This window comes from Centruroides sculpturatus, unplaced genomic scaffold (genome assembly GCF_000671375.1).
Source record: "Centruroides sculpturatus isolate CEXI.00-Female unplaced genomic scaffold, Cexi_2.0 scaffold237, whole genome shotgun sequence".
NCBI classification, from domain to species: domain Eukaryota; kingdom Metazoa; phylum Arthropoda; class Arachnida; order Scorpiones; family Buthidae; genus Centruroides; species Centruroides sculpturatus.
The window spans coordinates 394,424-413,517 of NW_019384532.1; the positions used below are offsets into that span (position 1 = coordinate 394,424).

General features: G+C 26.0%; 1 protein-coding gene across 1 annotated transcript in view; it reads left to right on the top strand.

Annotated features, from left to right (window-relative positions):
• The window catches only part of LOC111623082 (solute carrier organic anion transporter family member 4C1-like), a gene marked incomplete at its 3' end in the record, with an annotated part of 24,699 nt that extends 5,859 nt beyond the window's left edge, over positions 1 to 18,840 (top strand). The window contains exons 2-10 of the mRNA XM_023365566.1: positions 8,099 to 8,735; positions 15,113 to 15,199; positions 15,291 to 15,467; positions 15,535 to 15,699; positions 15,764 to 15,959; positions 16,284 to 16,416; positions 16,490 to 16,653; positions 16,722 to 16,786; positions 18,542 to 18,840. Coding sequence (XP_023221334.1) covers positions 8,099 to 8,735; positions 15,113 to 15,199; positions 15,291 to 15,467; positions 15,535 to 15,699; positions 15,764 to 15,959; positions 16,284 to 16,416; positions 16,490 to 16,653; positions 16,722 to 16,786; positions 18,542 to 18,840 — 1,923 coding nt within the window. The remainder of the gene's footprint in view (positions 1 to 8,098; positions 8,736 to 15,112; positions 15,200 to 15,290; positions 15,468 to 15,534; positions 15,700 to 15,763; positions 15,960 to 16,283; positions 16,417 to 16,489; positions 16,654 to 16,721; positions 16,787 to 18,541) is intronic.
• Positions 18,841 to 19,094: the final 254 nt, after the last annotated feature.

Consider the following 19,094-nt stretch of genomic DNA (forward strand, 5'->3'; position numbering starts at 1 on the left):
TCTTGTTCGGATTATAACAGCTTCCGATGGGTTTAAGGTTTCTGATTCGTTATCCAGGCGATTCACTAACACACACACACACACACAGACAAGTTTATCCTATGGCGATTAATTCGGATTCCTTAATGGATGATAATTGAAGGGACGGCTTTCCTCTCCGAGGACTAAGGCAGCGACTAACTCCTGTCGGCCGTCTCTGATGATACTCACGGACGATTTCGGCCGTGCAGAGGTTAATAGTTCACGAGAAAGCGTCATGTTGCTTTCGAGAAAATGTAACGGGAGACTTTCTCAGGTAGCTAAGAACAACAATTGTTGCGTAATTCGCGAAACGTTATTATTAAAGACTATTTCAAATATAAGAATTTCTGCTATCTCACAATACAATGCATAAATCAGATACATGCCGAACTCAAGATAGCATAAAATATGTGTATTGTATTTAGTATCTGATAATTCTGATTTTTTTATGCATAAAATTGTGTCTTTCAAATGTGAAGCACAAATTTTATTTTATGCAAAATTATGATATAAAATAATTTTTACGTAAAAATATATAAATAAAAGTATGCACTAATGTATCTTATACAAAATGATATAAAAATATGCAAATATAATTATAGAAATACTATGAAAAATATGAATAAAATATGGATGAAAACTTAATTAAATTTATAAGGAAATGAATTTAAATAGCATATTTAGTTCCTGATCAAAATATTTATATTTTGATTAAAATATAGGCCCTATATATTTCTTATTATAATATTTACATATTAAATCAACAATTAAAATATTTCTTAATTTTAAAATATTTTTGACTGATTGCTTCATATAGTTTATCCATTTGCAGTAACATATATTAATACATTAAATATTTTTTTAAAGATAAATGTGAAAGATAAAAGTTTCTAAATGTTTATAGAAAAGAAGGTATTTCAGATATGTTTGACAAAAAGTATAGAGTTTTAAATATGTTTACAGATAGTTATAAATAATTGATTTTATAAAACAAACCATCTGCTATGATATTTTATTTTAAAAACCTTTTATATTATTAATTATTATTAAATAGCAAAAAGCTAAATTTTGACGGTAGAGATAAGTTTTATAAAAATACTGTAAATGCTAATAACAAGTAAAATCTTCATTAAGTCCGACTTAACTTTAGATATGACACATGACTCTCTATCTTCCCACCCCTCAACCACCAAAATATAATAGTATCAATCCCCCAATACACAATTTTCCCTGGAAAACATTCAGGAATTTTCGACAAAACGCACAGGAGTCATTAAGGTTTCAAAATGGGTGAACAAAATCATGCCACTAATCACCCACCCACACACACATACACATAGACACACACATTAACATCCATACATACAGGAAAGAGATTTTTTTTGCATTTCTCGACAATTCAAGATCTCCTGAATCCAAAAATGTAAAAATTGTGAATTTTTGATTATTGCGACATCCAGAACAAAATGGCACGATCAGGCAAAGTAAGTACCATGACTGTTAACCTGTCGAAGAATTGTGAAGAATGTTTTGTAATTCATTTTAACATTTGTTAGAAACCGTACTTAATACTCAAATTACGGAGACGACAGTGCCAAATTTTCCCTAACGGCTGAATTTTGAAGTAAACTTTTCCGAAAATCAAAACTGCATACTCAGGATACTACGTACACAGAAATTTGGTTGAGATTTGCTTAGCAGTTCTTCCTGCAGAGAGCTGTGAACACCTTTAATTATGATCTCCTTGTTTATAATCTTTCATTTCATTTTATTCTTGTTTTATATTTTATTAACTGAATATCACTTGTTTATCTACAAACTATTCGTACATTCACTTCATTGTTTATTTATCATTTTAAGCACTTCCGTCGCTAATAATTTATTTATCAGAATTTTTAAATTTTACCTACCTAATACAAATTTAAATCTTTCAAAACAGTTGATAACTTAAAAAGTGTATTAAAAATTATTTTATTTAAATGAATACCATTATAACATCCGCACAGATATATTTTCTTTAANTTCTAATCTCAAAAGTTAATTATAGGATTTAAATGCATCAATATATTACAAGGAAAAATAAAAGTTATCATCTTTATGTAAATTAGAAACTTAACCTGTTGTCTTTTAATTAGACGACCTACTTGTGTTGGGGAAGAGTTTATTGTTAATGTTAATTAAGATGTGAAGGAAAATTAATTTCGCTCAGCGCATAGCATTTAAAATAAGTAGAAATGTCCACTGTAATTTATTTAATCGTAACATATTCAGTATTAGTTATCATCTAACCGACAAACAACCTATTGTTTGATATGTCAAAGATTCGAATGTCTTTAGGAAAATCCATTTAAGAACACAAACATTAATTTATTTCTACGTACAATACAGTTCGTTTATATTTTTAACTTGCTCCCGACATTATCAAATACAGTACAATAAATTAATTTACTCTATGTATGTAAAGTATTAGAAAAATAAATTAGTCAATTAATCTTTATTGTAATTAGTAGTATTCGAAAAAAAACAAATGAAACGTCTAAATGTTAAAGATTCATAGAATTAGAAAATCATTTTTAATGATTTATACGCGGAAAGTTTAATTATAATAAATAATAACTTATTTGTTTTTTTTTAATCTTGTAATCAATAATGATTGATAGACTTTTAGAATTTGTACTTCGGTGTGGAATTACTCTTTTAAATTTTCCATAATAGATGATATGAAAATAAAAAAACAAACTTTTTTAAGTATTATAATGTGTTTTAAGATTAAAAATCAGCAAAGATGCAAATATCACCAAGGAATATTAAAATACAGAAGTGTTTGAATTATAACCGAATTCTGTCGTAATTATAACTGGTCGTAAATTGAACATACAAAAAATAATAATAATAAAGAAGTATAGTTCCTTTGCATATAAAAAAAATACCGCATATGTGGGTATATTGCAATCAGAAAATGATTTATTTTTACACTCACTGGTCATATTAATTGAGTTATTAACACATATAGTCTATGGTATTTTAATTAATTAATTATGATATGTCATTAACACAGACTCTCGGAAACAATACGCAGAACAGGATCAAATGCATCAAAATTATACTATGAGAGCCTTGAGATCGTGTGGAATCGATTTTATTTTTATCGTTAATTTTTTATTAAAGTTCTTTTGAATTATTATTCACTTCCTAAATTTAATATATATTCTTCCAATAAAACATTTCAATTCGTAATTTTTATAATTATTAATTTAAATATAAATAAAATTGATGAATTTAACTGAAAATATGCGAAGATTGTTGATAAATTTTGTACAGACAACAAAACAGTTTCATTTAATTTATCTGCAGATACTGATGAGACGTGTTATGACGAAATTTAGAAAATACTGTTTAAAATATTCAGTTTTTACAACTGTTGTTTTGAAATGTTTCCCGTATTTGCATTAATTTATCATTTACTAATAACGGAAAAGTTTTATGGTTTCATAAATGTGTGAGCTCATTGCAAATTACTCTGCACTCCTTTAACAGCATAACTTGTGAAATTGTAATATCAGATAGCCGAGATGGTAAAGGATCAGCATGTTACTCTGAGGTTCCGGATTAATGTCCTGTTCAACAACCTCGAAAAGTTTTTGGGAGGTTTGCTTCAAACACTTCAAGCTTCGTCCCTTAACAGTTGGCTGTCTCCATTGTTGATCAGGTTGAATTCAGGGTTGAATATGATTTTAAAACGTTTCTCTTACTGCCTTTAAAATACAATGGAATGAATAACAAAAAATTATTCGTTAGTAAGAATGACTGATACGCAATAATGTTAAATTACAAAACTTTTTGAATGATGATTACGCAAAATATTCTGTATGTATAACGAAAACATTTAAAAATAACTAAATAATTCCAGAGTTTTCTTCCGTATAAAAGCTTTATTTTGGTGCGTATAATAATTTATCTAATCTTCAACTATTCTTCTTTCAACGAAGAACATTATCTGTCATTTTGTTTATTCTAAGATGTTTACGTCAATGAGAACTTTATATTAACGTTCGAATGTAGAAGCGACTCTAATCGTTAAAAAATGAAGAAAATTATTAATTTTTGTAAGTAAAACATTTCAAATAATTTTTGGAATGTAAATTATTACATTTTAATTAAATTTTAAGAATAATTTTTATAACTGTTGTTATTTATATTTGTCATGCTTTTTAGAATAGGCATAAATTTAAACCTTTTAATCGAGAAAAATTAATTTATTTCAAATAACTCTCCGTAAATATTGTATATTATAATAAATTTTAATAAACAATTCATTAACACACTTATTTTACCTTATAATCTATGTTTTACTATTAGATTTAATTAATAGAAAGTACTTATATTATTATTATAATTGTTAAAGTTCTAAAATTAATATTAAATTGTTTAGTTTATAATTTACTAAACATTCTACTGAATAACCTTGACAGCATATTGCTAAATAAAAAAGAAATTTAAAAGTTTAAATAGCTACGTAATCTTAATAAATATTTATACTTAATTTATAATATCACGTTATTTAGCACATAATATTACATGTGCTAAATAATATGATATATATGAAATAAAATAAAATAAAACTTGTTGCAATTCTTATTAAAATTCATATTTCATTAATGATTAATAAAATAGACATTTAAAATATTAATGACAACATAAATCAATGGATTTACATTTATCAAGAGTTTATAAATGAGAATAATGTTATACGAAATATTATAATTAAGTTATAATAAAAAATTGTTTTTACTAAATAAATAATAAGTTTTTCTTTAGGTTTTCTAATCTCAAAAGTTAATTATAGGATTTAAATGCATCAATATATTACAAGGAAAAATAAAAGTTATCATCTTTATGTAAATTAGAAACTTAACCTGTTGTCTTTTAATTAGACGACCTACTTGTGTTGGGGAAGAGTTTATTGTTAATGTTAATTAAGATGTGAAGGAAAATTAATTTCGCTCAGCGCATAGCATTTAAAATAAGTAGAAATGTCCACTGTAATTTATTTAATCGTAACATATTCAGTATTAGTTATCATCTAACCGACAAACAACCTATTGTTTGATATGTCAAAGATTCGAATGTCTTTAGGAAAATCCATTTAAGAACACAAACATTAATTTATTTCTACGTACAATACAGTTCGTTTATATTTTTAACTTGCTCCCGACATTATCAAATACAGTACAATAAATTAATTTACTCTATGTATGTAAAGTATTAGAAAAATAAATTAGTCAATTAATCTTTATTGTAATTAGTAGTATTCGAAAAAAAAAACAAATGAAACGTCTAAATGTTAAAGATTCATAGAATTAGAAAATCATTTTTAATGATTTATACGCGGAAAGTTTAATTATAATAAATAATAACTTATTTGTTTTTTTTTAATCTTGTAATCAATAATGATTGATAGACTTTTAGAATTTGTACTTCGGTGTGGAATTACTCGAAATAATTCTCGCTAATTCTATTATTACTCTTGTTTTATCTTTATAAATTAATGTCAAACGTATTTTACTTGTTAAACAATAAACAACAAACTTTGCTCAACTTACAGTGGGGTTCTGATTTAATGGACTAATTGAGAGAAAGGAGCGTAGCTATTACAAANACACACACACACACACACAGACAAGTTTATCCTATGGCGATTAATTCGGATTCCTTAATGGATGATAATTGAAGGGACGGCTTTCCTCTCCGAGGACTAAGGCAGCGACTAACTCCTGTCGGCCGTCTCTGATGATACTCACGGACGATTTCGGCCGTGCAGAGGTTAATAGTTCACGAGAAAGCGTCATGTTGCTTTCGAGAAAATGTAACGGGAGACTTTCTCAGGTAGCTAAGAACAACAATTGTTGCGTAATTCGCGAAACGTTATTATTAAAGACTATTTCAAATATAAGAATTTCTGCTATCTCACAATACAATGCATAAATCAGATACATGCCGAACTCAAGATAGCATAAAATATGTGTATTGTATTTAGTATCTGATAATTCTGATTTTTTTATGCATAAAATTGTGTCTTTCAAATGTGAAGCACAAATTTTATTTTATGCAAAATTATGATATAAAATAATTTTTACGTAAAAATATATAAATAAAAGTATGCACTAATGTATCTTATACAAAATGATATAAAAATATGCAAATATAATTATAGAAATACTATGAAAAATATGAATAAAATATGGATGAAAACTTAATTAAATTTATAAGGAAATGAATTTAAATAGCATATTTAGTTCCTGATCAAAATATTTATATTTTGATTAAAATATAGGCCCTATATATTTCTTATTATAATATTTACATATTAAATCAACAATTAAAATATTTCTTAATTTTAAAATATTTTTGACTGATTGCTTCATATAGTTTATCCATTTGCAGTAACATATATTAATACATTAAATATTTTTTTAAAGATAAATGTGAAAGATAAAAGTTTCTAAATGTTTATAGAAAAGAAGGTATTTCAGATATGTTTGACAAAAAGTATAGAGTTTTAAATATGTTTACAGATAGTTATAAATAATTGATTTTATAAAACAAACCATCTGCTATGATATTTTATTTTAAAAACCTTTTATATTATTAATTATTATTAAATAGCAAAAAGCTAAATTTTGACGGTAGAGATAAGTTTTATAAAAATACTGTAAATGCTAATAACAAGTAAAATCTTCATTAAGTCCGACTTAACTTTAGATATGACACATGACTCTCTATCTTCCCACCCCTCAACCACCAAAATATAATAGTATCAATCCCCCAATACACAATTTTCCCTGGAAAACATTCAGGAATTTTCGACAAAACGCACAGGAGTCATTAAGGTTTCAAAATGGGTGAACAAAATCATGCCACTAATCACCCACCCACACACACATACACATAGACACACACATTAACATCCATACATACAGGAAAGAGATTTTTTTTGCATTTCTCGACAATTCAAGATCTCCTGAATCCAAAAATGTAAAAATTGTGAATTTTTGATTATTGCGACATCCAGAACAAAATGGCACGATCAGGCAAAGTAAGTACCATGACTGTTAACCTGTCGAAGAATTGTGAAGAATGTTTTGTAATTCATTTTAACATTTGTTAGAAACCGTACTTAATACTCAAATTACGGAGACGACAGTGCCAAATTTTCCCTAACGGCTGAATTTTGAAGTAAACTTTTCCGAAAATCAAAACTGCATACTCAGGATACTACGTACACAGAAATTTGGTTGAGATTTGCTTAGCAGTTCTTCCTGCAGAGAGCTGTGAACACCTTTAATTATGATCTCCTTGTTTATAATCTTTCATTTCATTTTATTCTTGTTTTATATTTTATTAACTGAATATCACTTGTTTATCTACAAACTATTCGTACATTCACTTCATTGTTTATTTATCATTTTAAGCACTTCCGTCGCTAATAATTTATTTATCAGAATTTTTAAATTTTACCTACCTAATACAAATTTAAATCTTTCAAAACAGTTGATAACTTAAAAAGTGTATTAAAAATTATTTTATTTAAATGAATACCATTATAACATCCGCACAGATATATTTTCTTTAATATTTCAATGTTTATTAACTTTCTGATAAATTAATCAATAATGTAAGTTAAATTTTTATTTGTAAAAAGTCATATTATCAATAGAAGCAATTTTAGACGAATCGACTAACATTTTAGAAAAACGCTCTATAAATGTTCTTTATTGCAAATTACTGTAAAATTATAAATACAGTAATTTTATGATAATTATAAAAATATATTAAAATATTTTTAATTTATATTTGCTCTTTTATGATAGTTATATAGATATATATTAAGTGATGATATCAGGTTTTTTTTACCATGCAAGCTTAAAAAATCAGATTTCAAAAAGTAAAGTTCACATGTAACACAGCATTCTCTGATAACTTCTTATCTAAATTGCAACATGAAGTTACTCCTCTGATAATAATAGATAAATGTTCGATTCAATTTGTATATTTAAAAAGATTTATTTTGTTACAGAATGCGAACATGAATAAACATGAAAGGTACGCTAACGTATTCACAGTAAGAGAAGACGAGAATGTAACAAAATGCGGATTTGGAAACTGGAAGCCTGACTGGTTGCAACGTTTTGCTAATCCAAAAACATTTTTAGCGATATTCTGTATAGTAGGAATATGCCAGGCTGCGTATTTTGCATACGTAGCAGGGATACTGTCTACAATCGAAAAGAGATACGCATTCGAAAGCAAAATAACTGGTGTAATATTAATCGCAGATAACATAAGTCCTCTCATTACCAGCATCATAATAGGATATTACGGTGGAAATGCCAATAGACCCAGATGGATTGCTGCTGGTATGTTTATTGTAACAATTAGTTATTTTATATCGTCTTTTCCTTATTTTATCTACGGAACCTCGAGTCAATTTAGTGATGCCGATTTAATGCAGCATGTAAATTCTACGGGGAAAGAATTCTGCGACAACCGTCCTAAAACTAATGAATGTCAAGAAAAATCGATAACTTTACCTGCTGTTATATGTTTTATACTAGGAAGTTTTCTTAAGGGATTTGGTTCGACAGCATTTTATACAATTGGAACACCTTATCTTGATGATAATGTAAAGAAAAAAAATTCACCTCTGTATCTGGGTGAGTACATTTTAACATACTTTCTCTTTTATCCATGTTAATAATTAATAAATAATTAATAATTTTTAATATTACCATGTACTTTTAAACTATTAATTTTCTATTGCCGAATAATTGAGATAATTAATCCGTTATTGTATTTTTAAATAAATAATAGTTTGTCTGAAAATTTTATAAAATAAACAATTGAAAATTATTAATAAAAGATGCATTGATAAAAAACAAGAACAAAATAAATTATTAATCTCAGATAAATAAATAATGTGTGTATACACACATATATATATATATATAACTATTTACTTATTTATTTAAACGTCTATTTTTACTATTCTCCAAAAATAATTTATTTTAATTGAAATAACAAAAAATATTTATTAGCATTTAAAATATTTATATAACAAATCGAGCTGAAAGATAGATAGATAAATTTCGCGAATATAGAGATAAATAATCTATATTATCGTCTACTTATATTTTTGTTCTAAAAATAAACAATAACGTAGTATAAAATAATATAGCAATGGCAACAGAAATAAATATGGAATTAATAATAAATACTTTTATACATAAAAAATAAACTTAAAAGTTTTTTTTGTATCATTCCCTAACGTGACTTGACCTAATTTTTAATACAGTACTTTGATTAGTGTGCCTACTTTTACTATTATTACACAAAATAAAGTACTATTTTTTAAAATTTAGTGTTAGTACTAAGCGAAGCCTTTTAATAATTTTTTCGTTAAAATAACCTGTTTAAACTAAATATGGGTTATTGTGTTTTAATTCCAAAAGTGCAACCAATGGCCAAGTGGGTTCGCACCTCGAAACCAGGCTGGCCGCGTGGAGTTTTCCGGGTTTTTCTTCACATATCCTAACACTTAAATAGGGACATAAAAAGTCCTCCCTTGATAGAGTCCAAATGTTACCTTGCCTTATCTTAGTGTTTTTCAACGTTTTTCTAACAGTGGTACACTAACTTGGTAATTTTTTTATTGCGACACCCTATTTCTTTATCACTGTAGAGTTATTGGATTTTCGTACTTTTAGTAATATAGTATACGTAAGAAGTATCCAGGGGTTGAGCGGGCACCTTTTCTTTTGCTCCTTAGTGGGCCCCTTTTACTATGTTTTCTTTGAATAAATGGCATAGGTCAAATGCTTATTAATAATAATAAATAGTCTTAAAGATTTTATTTTTGTTAGCAAAAATAACGTTAATTTATAGGGGTAAGACCATTACGAGCTCTAAGATTTTTCCGAGCCAGGGAAAGATATCTAGCTTCCTCTTTTGTTGGCTCTGGAAGTGTTATGGCGCTGCTCAGCATTATATTTCGCGGTATCCTTAAAGTCTCGTTGTGGCGTAGTAGTGTGCAGTGGTAACCCCGATTGAAAACTATTGCCTTATCTCATCAAAACAAAACCAATTCTAAGAGTTGAAAAAAAAAGTAAAAAGTAATTCTTAAGGGAAAAACATACCTTACTTTAACTTATTTAATCGAATTTATTCACAGACATTTTGTTAATAGAACACAAGAAAAACTTCATGATTTATTATTAAATCTATAAATAATTTATTTATTTATTTTGTTTTTACAAATATTTCAAGCTAAGTCGCAAGGTAAATGACGGCTTTCTCCGTTTAACAGCCCTTTTTGATATTTTTAAAAGCTAAAAGTATATCAAAGACGAGCTTTATATGCTTATAACTTTAATTTTTTATTGTTTTATAACTTTTCTATTATGTTTTAAAATCTTGCAACTTTTATTTTTGATAAATTCTCTATAATTATTTTTTGAAAATTGCTTAAAGTAATAAACTAAATTTTAATTTTATCCTTAACTGATACGTGTAAAAATTATAACATAATTTTAATTTAAAGAAATTTGTTCATGAACTTTTATAAACAATAAAAATAAATTTAAGTTTTAGTTCATTATGATAATACATATTGCCTATAATTACACAAGTTTGCAAGCAATAACATGTTAAAGAATTAAAATTTTCTTTAATATTTTTTCAGGAAAAAACTCTCTAGACTTTTATTATGTAAATTTACACAGTTCGTTTAAGAATAACTCTTAAATAAGTAAAGTAAAATAAATAAATTATTTAATTATAGTAAGAAAATTAAAAAGAAATTAACCGATCTAAATTCTTTTAGCTTCATAAACACGCAACACAATGCAGTCAAATCACCATCTATCACTTAATTATTTAAAAAAATGTATATATTGAACTTTATCTTTAAATATATAACAGAATTTCTTATTTATTAAATGTCTTATAAATTTTTCAATTCTCTCGGATATGTAAAGACGTTATTAATTAAAATATTTAATATCTTAAATTAAATATTAATTAAAGAAATTTTAAAAATTAATTACTTAAAATACAATAACAATTTTTATTAAATTTTTAATTCAATCAGCATAGCGATGAAGAATATAGTAATTTTAATGTTTTTCTATTCTTTATTTAAATATTATTAAAATTATCTTAATTATAAGAGAAGCTGAGACCTCTCAACAGCTTGAACACAGTTGAGAGGTCTCAGCTTCTCTTAATAAGTTTACTTTCTTGAAATTTGGATTAATTTTATGAATTTATATTATTAATACAACAAAACTCAGGCTTATAATTAAATTAATTATACTATCATTATAAGCAATAATTTATTTTGTATGTTGAAATGTTTAATATTATATAAATTAAATTTACCACAGTTAAAGCTTTTAAATATCAAAAATCATCATTACATATTAAAATACGTAAATTATTNTTATTCCTTTTATATTATTATATGTTCCATCTTTCCAGTTATTTGATATTTTCTTGTAATATCTCTATAAAAACTCATATAAAACTTCGTTTTTTGAAAACAGTAACTGTATTACTAATTATAAAAAGATTTATTGCTATCTTAATTTAAAACTTTATTTTTCTATGTCAAAAGTTTAACAAATTGTTACAAAACCGGATTCAGAAGACTATTATTGCGATAACATCAGTAATGAGATATATTGTACTTTATAATATTTTAGAGAAATAAATATTGTTTGAGTATATAAATATATAATTTCTAAATGATAATATACACGTATATATTATATTATATCTTGAGAATTGTTTATTGTAAGAAATGTAGTGGGTGGTATCTATTTTCTGCAACCTGAGTATATCCTAGAAAAATTATCTTCTTAATCCTATTCTAGTAAAAAAAAAAGGCAAGTACTTTAATTATGGTGGCCATTCAGGTAGTCATGCGAGACGAAATGTGGAACTATAAATTAAACGCTAAAATTAAACCTTTTTATCTCCTCCTTCTTTTGTAATACAAATCGTAACACTTTTCCAGACAAATCTATAATCCACTTTGGCCAACACCATTATTTTCAAACTTTTTTTTTATATATAAAACTCTATTTTCAACATGTATTTTATGAATAGTTCTCAGATTCTAAAAGACAAGTTATCTGTTTTAAAATTAATGGTTTTAGTTGAAAACTATTATTTTAAACCAACTGCAATTTTGTTTTTAACAAACAAAAACTAATTTAAAAGAAAATTATAAATATACTTGACCAACGTTACTCAACCTTTTTAAGCCTAAGGACGAATAAAATGTCTGAAAAATTATACGGACCACTAAGCTATGTACGCCTAATATTTTTAAACTTATGCAGGTATTACCAACATTTGGGACATACTGTGCCATTTATAAACAATAAATCTGAAAGCATGTTTTGAATACATGTGATTTGTTTCCATATGTTTCCAATTAATTAAATTGAAAGTAAACTGTTAAAAATGAATCGTTATTAAAGAAAGTTTTAACCTTTCTTAATTTTAAGTCTGCCTGCGGACCATCGTGGCAGACTACAGGTTGAGACACGATGTGCTAGAACCATATTAAAAGTTTGGTAGTTTTAACATGGAAAGCACCGGGTATATATGTTATATATTATCCCTCTGACCGATCTGGACCAAATTTATCATAGTCATTTCCCAGAATCTCATATAGGCGAAAAATATAGGCTACCACTAAACCAGGGCATCCTACTTTCTGCCATGGTTTCATCCCTTTGACACTTTGTAATAACATAACAATGATAGGTTAAATAACCTTTAATATTTGTCTTTAATTACTTTTGGCCTGATAACGCCGGGCATATTTACTGTACAAGTCGCACCGGAATGTGCTAGCACATTGCATAGAAACTCAGAAATTTTCGTATGACTATTTATTTAAATCAAATATTGTGGATATTTCAATTTATAAAAGAGATATTAGTGTGAAAAAATCCTTGAGTTTCCTAAAATTCGACCATTTTTCATTGAATACAAAACCGAAAACAGAAGACAAAAAATGGTTGCTAAGTAACTCTACCTGGAAAAAACTTATATTTTTAGGGATTATAAAAAGTTATACATTTTTTATTTTAAATTTTCGGTGACATATTATTATTTATTATGACTCACGAAGAAGCTTATATATACTGTATATATATTATAGATTAATCTAGTTTCTTCTTATTACAACTTTTTAATAATTTTAATTATTTTTTATTGGAAGTTATTAGAATAATGTAAGTTTTTTGTAGTTTTATGATTATTAATTTTACTTTAGTACACTAAACACTAAACCAGGATTTAAAAAAACGATTTAAACGAGCAATTATTTATTATTACATCGTTATAATGCCGGGTTGCAATTTTTAATCATATTTTTAATTTATTCGATTTAAAAAATATGTTCTCCATCTCAAGTTTGTAGTGTCTTACCCCTGTACATCATACACTTCCTAATAACAATACAGTCATGCAGGACATCTATGTAACATCATTCAGGTAAAAATTTGAATTTAATTCACGTGATTTTTGGTCTTAATCGGAACTTCGTATATAGTTAATCGGGACCTTCTCCCCCTAAGCTTTCCATATCCAGTCTCGAACTTTCATCTACCTAAGAGCATTCTCGAAATTAAAGAAGGACAGACAGTCAGACGGACGACAGTGGAAATTTATAGTTCTACAATTTTTTAAATTGAAGCCCAAAATTATGATAAAAAGTAGAGATTAACTTTAAAAATTAATGCTTTAATTTTATGTTGAAGATGTAAATATTATATAAAATGTTTCTCTTTAAAACTGTTTTTTCGTTTTTTAATATTAGATTAATACATTTGATATAACTAATTGATATAAATTTATAATTCATATTAATTAGATCTGGACTTTACAGAAAAGCATCTATAGAACATTTTATACTCTATTTTCAATCGACTATCAGTTTTAACAATCTGTCTGCAAATTCAACAATATCAAGTTTATAAAATAATTAAAGTGAAATTTAATGTTTTGTTTTATTTACTTTAATTTCACAATTCAGTTTCATTTTATGGAATTTTATGTGACTAAATAGTATATATGTTATCGTTATAAGTACTTTCTCATCTGTTTCTACTCATTCAGTGCCGGTTCCATTATCGAAATGAATTATTGTGCACTTTTTCTCTTTTGAGATCATCAAATTTACGAGAAAAAAATTATATAATGCACTTAAACCCTAGGTATACTTTTTAATATAATAAAATACCAGAAAATTTAGGAAAAGACAGCATTTTACGATGCTTCGTTGTTTGAGATAATCGACGATAAAAATTTTATTACTTTGTAATCATCTCTCTTTTTATATATCAATAATATTAAAATTTAAGCTTTTTTCATATTATTAATAGTATGAAATAATTGTAAATACATAGAGTAACCCAAAAGTCAGTTAACTGATTCTGGAATAATAATACGTAGCTGTTTTAACCCGTTTTTGCAAATAATATTAAAAAAATATTACTCGGTTAATTGACTTTTGAGCCACCCTACACTAATATAATTTGTGGGTAATATTGCAGAAGTAAATGTGTCTTTAACTGGTTAAATATTTAAATAATATTGATTAAAGTGATTCAAAAAATAAATTTAATCAAACTAATTCTTATTAGAATTTTTTATATGTACTATTTTTATCTTTCTAGCAACTTTTAATAATTAATATGAATAACAGATTTAAATAAATAAAAATTATATACATTAAACACATAATTATTAAAAGAAGTTTATCAGGATTTATAAATATTAATTATAAATAACATTTTTAAAATTAAAATTAATATAATTAATTGCTTTGATTAAAGTTTAATTAGTGTATTTAAAAATGTGTGTCGCCATCTAGTAGTAAAAATATTTATAAATTTCAAATAAAACTTGACCATTATTTCTGATTTAATTTATGTAATTTTAATTTTAAAGTTCTATATTAATCAATAGTTTAAAATGTCAATTTATTATCATAATTTAATTATCTGAAAATATGCAGGAATTCTTGCTGCACTTAGGCTGATAGGATTAGTAGTTGGTTATATACTATCGTCTATCTGTTTAAAATATTATGAAAATCCTTTAGGTAAGTAAACCATGAACAATTTTACATATAAATGAAAAAATATAATTTTTAAGTATTAAAATATCTTAAATAATATCACTGACTTTTTTAGTGGATCCTGGTTTTGACAGAAATGATCCCAGATGGATAGGAGCTTGGTGGATAGGATTTCTTGTTTTAGGTGTACTTTTATTATTTTTTACGTTTTTATTACTTTTATTTCCACGCGAAATGAAAAAAAGCAATCAAGAAAATATAAAACTAACTACCAGCATCACATCCGTTAAAGGTTTGTACAGTTTAACGAAACATATGTAAAATATATAAATTTTGTAATTAAAATTTGAATATTTCAGACTTTTCGCAAGCTTTGAATCGTCTCGTAAAAAATCCATTTTTAATATGCCACATTTTAGCAGCAAGTTGCAGATATAACAGTATGTTAGGTTACTATATAACAGTGCCAAGATACGTGGAAACTCAATATGGGAAAGCTGCTTCCGAAGCTAATTTATTCAGCGGTAAGATTTGTTAATCAAATTACACCCGGATTTAAGAAGATAAATGGATTTTTAATTTTTATAGGACCCATTGGAATTGTTGCAACGCAGATTGGAATTATTATTGGGGCTATAGCCATTCATAAATTTAGACCAAGAGCTAAATATCTCGCTTGTTATTTACTTGCTGTCGAATTTTTCAGCTTTATTACATTTCTAGTCGCAATGCTTCTAGGTTGTCCTGGTCTGACAATGCCTGATACAACTTTTTTAAATAACAAGTACGTTTATACACTACAAAATAATCTTATACATATTTATACAGTGTCGTAACTAGCTGCTCCGTACAAGGTTTTATTTTTGAGCATGAAGGGAGAAATAATAACAACAAAATATGATAAAATAATTGTTTATAAATAATTTTTCGTATAGAAAAAATATACAAGATCATTCACATATATTTTTAAAGGAAACTATTATTAAGTATACTTGACTATGTCATTTTGAGGCCTTTATTTCATGCCTTGTGCCTGCACCCGTCTAGATACGTCACTGTATTTATATGTACTGTATGTATAAATGAAGTATTATATTTTGTATTCTAGACTAGAACTTCAGAATACGTGTAATGCAGGCTGTCAATGTACAACGAGTGTTTTTGAACCTGTATGTGCCACTGACGACAAATCTGTATATTTCTCTCCATGTTTCGCTGGTTGCACTTCATTTAATGGAACAGTTGAGTTATTTTAATGGATTTACGTGTTTACTTGTCTTAATGTCTTTAAAATGTCTAATTATTATCGTTTAGGTTTTTACGGGTTGTAAATGTATCAAGGATGGATTAGAACAAATTGCAAGAAAGGGATATTGTTCTAATAAATGTAACATGATTACTCCATTTATTTCTGTGTTTGCTACTGGTAAATTAGTTTCATCGACATCAGCCGTCGTACAAATATTGCTGTTATTCAGGTTGCTATATCTTTGATAAATAATAAATAAATATGTTCAAAATATTACGAATTTTTATATTATTTCAGATGCGTCGCTAAACGGGATAAGTCATTAGTAATGGGTGTTATGGAGACCATACTAAGCGTAATTAGTGAGTAAAGTTTATTTTGTTTTTTATTATTCTAAAATCTCATTCTGAATAAGCTACAACTAACCTAATAATGTATTTTCAAATCACATAAAAAATTATCTAAAATTAAATGTAATTAGGCTTATTGGATTACAATTTTCATTCCCATTATCGTCCGTCTGTCCGTCTATTCTTCGTTAAACTCGAGAACGGAGTTAGATAGATGCAAATCGAGACCAAATATGAAAATCTTAGGGGTCGGAGGCCCCGATTAACTATATACGAATTTCCAGTCTGGAACCGAAGTCATGTGATTTCAATTAAATTTTTTTATTCAATTAATTATTTAATTTAATTTTAATTAATTAATTAATTAATTAGTTTAATCTTTATTTAAATTAAAATATAATTAAAATTTCATCCAGACATTGTGACGATGTCACAATTAGTAATGTGAATTTTTTGTGTAGAATATAGATAATTCTATTTTTTAATGAAAGCCATAAAAATGAAAAATGGACTTTTGTAAGAATTCTTCCAAAAATATTAATTTAAATAGCTGAATTACAATAACGACAAATTAACAAAAGGTATTTATTATTTGTCTTTGTATATACAGTAATTTTGAATGTTATGTTAATTATCCTAATATCATTTAAGCATTAAAAGTAAAAGATAACATTTATGGAAAGTTTTCTTTTTATGAAATTTCCTATTTAATATTTCAATGGATGGGATTTAACATAAGAGATTTAAAGTATTCAAATAATTTCCTTGTTAACTAGGTGTAGCAAGCTCTGCAATTTTCGTCTATAGTTTTTTTTTTTTAATAAATATTGTTAAATTAGCTGTACCTTGTATTTCCTTTGTCTAATTTGTCAATTGTAACTTTAATTGCTTTCATTGTAGCAATTAAAGAAGTATCAGAAGTAATATCAAAAGTAAACAGAGGAGAATTTGCCTTATATCGTTAAAGTTAAAATATGTAGATAAACATAACGTAAAATAAAGTAGTAATAATAATAACATAAATTGACAAAATTATTGTGACAACGTCATAATACCGGGCTGCAATTTTAATCATACTAATTTAAATTAATATAAACCGGAGTCCTGGAAACCGTAGGGTCCGGATATCTCGATCAATTTAAATTAATCGGAGTCTCCGGACTCTAAGGTTTCCATATCTGATCTCCGTTTTCATCTATTTTACTTTGTTCTCGAGATTAACAAAGGATAGACAGACAGTGAAAATCCTTAGTGTATAGTCTGCAATTTGAAAATTGCAGCCTAATACACTAATTATAACGTTAAAAACATATCGAATTTTGTAGGAATCTATTAATTTTATAACAACTATGTAGTGTATTTAGAAAACACGTAATTGCATTACATGATTCGTTTCCAATTCTAAGAACCATTTAAAAATTTCTTGGCCAATTTACTCATTTTTTAAAAATATTTAATCCATTTAATTTATTTTTCTGCCAGTCTTAATTACAGGAAAAATCATTCTTAGGTAAAGTTTTAATTGAATATTATTTAATATTGAGACCTTCACATTTTTCAATATAAACATTTTGATGTATATATTTTTCCATTACTTTAAAAATAATGTATTTTTCTTGTATCAAACATTTATTTATTTGCTTAAATATTATAAACTTTTTGGGATATTTTATACATTTTATAATAAAAATTTTCATTTATTTTATATCAAGCAAATGCTTTATATTTCTAAAGAACTTATAACCCATTTTAAATTATTTCTAATAGGTTTTATTCCATATCCACTTATATATGGAGCAATTGCCGATTCCGCTTGTATTGTCTGGGAGGAAAGTTGTGGTAAAACAGGAAATTGTTGGTTGTATCATCCCGATAAATTTCGTTATCATCTTCACGCTACTACTTCCGTTTTCATATTTTTTGGTGTTATTTTCGATTTTGGAATGGTCTTGCTTAGCAACAGAATAAAAAATGTCTATGAAGAAGAAAGAGAAGAAGAAGAAATTACACGAAATAATGTGAATATATTTGATAATATGCTACCTCCACTTAATGATGAAAAGAAAAATATCACTACATCTTTATGAAAAGAAAACAAAAATATTTTAAATCAAATCATTTGATTTAAAATAAAATATGAAAAATAAGACATTACATTTTCATTTTTTTTTAGTAAACACTTTTTGATTATTGCATTTGTAATTTCTCTTCCAAATGTATTATATTTTACGTAATCATCTTTATGTTATAATTTAAATAAATTTAAATTTTACTGAAATATAATGTTGCTTATTATTATTATTATTTTAAAATTTAAATA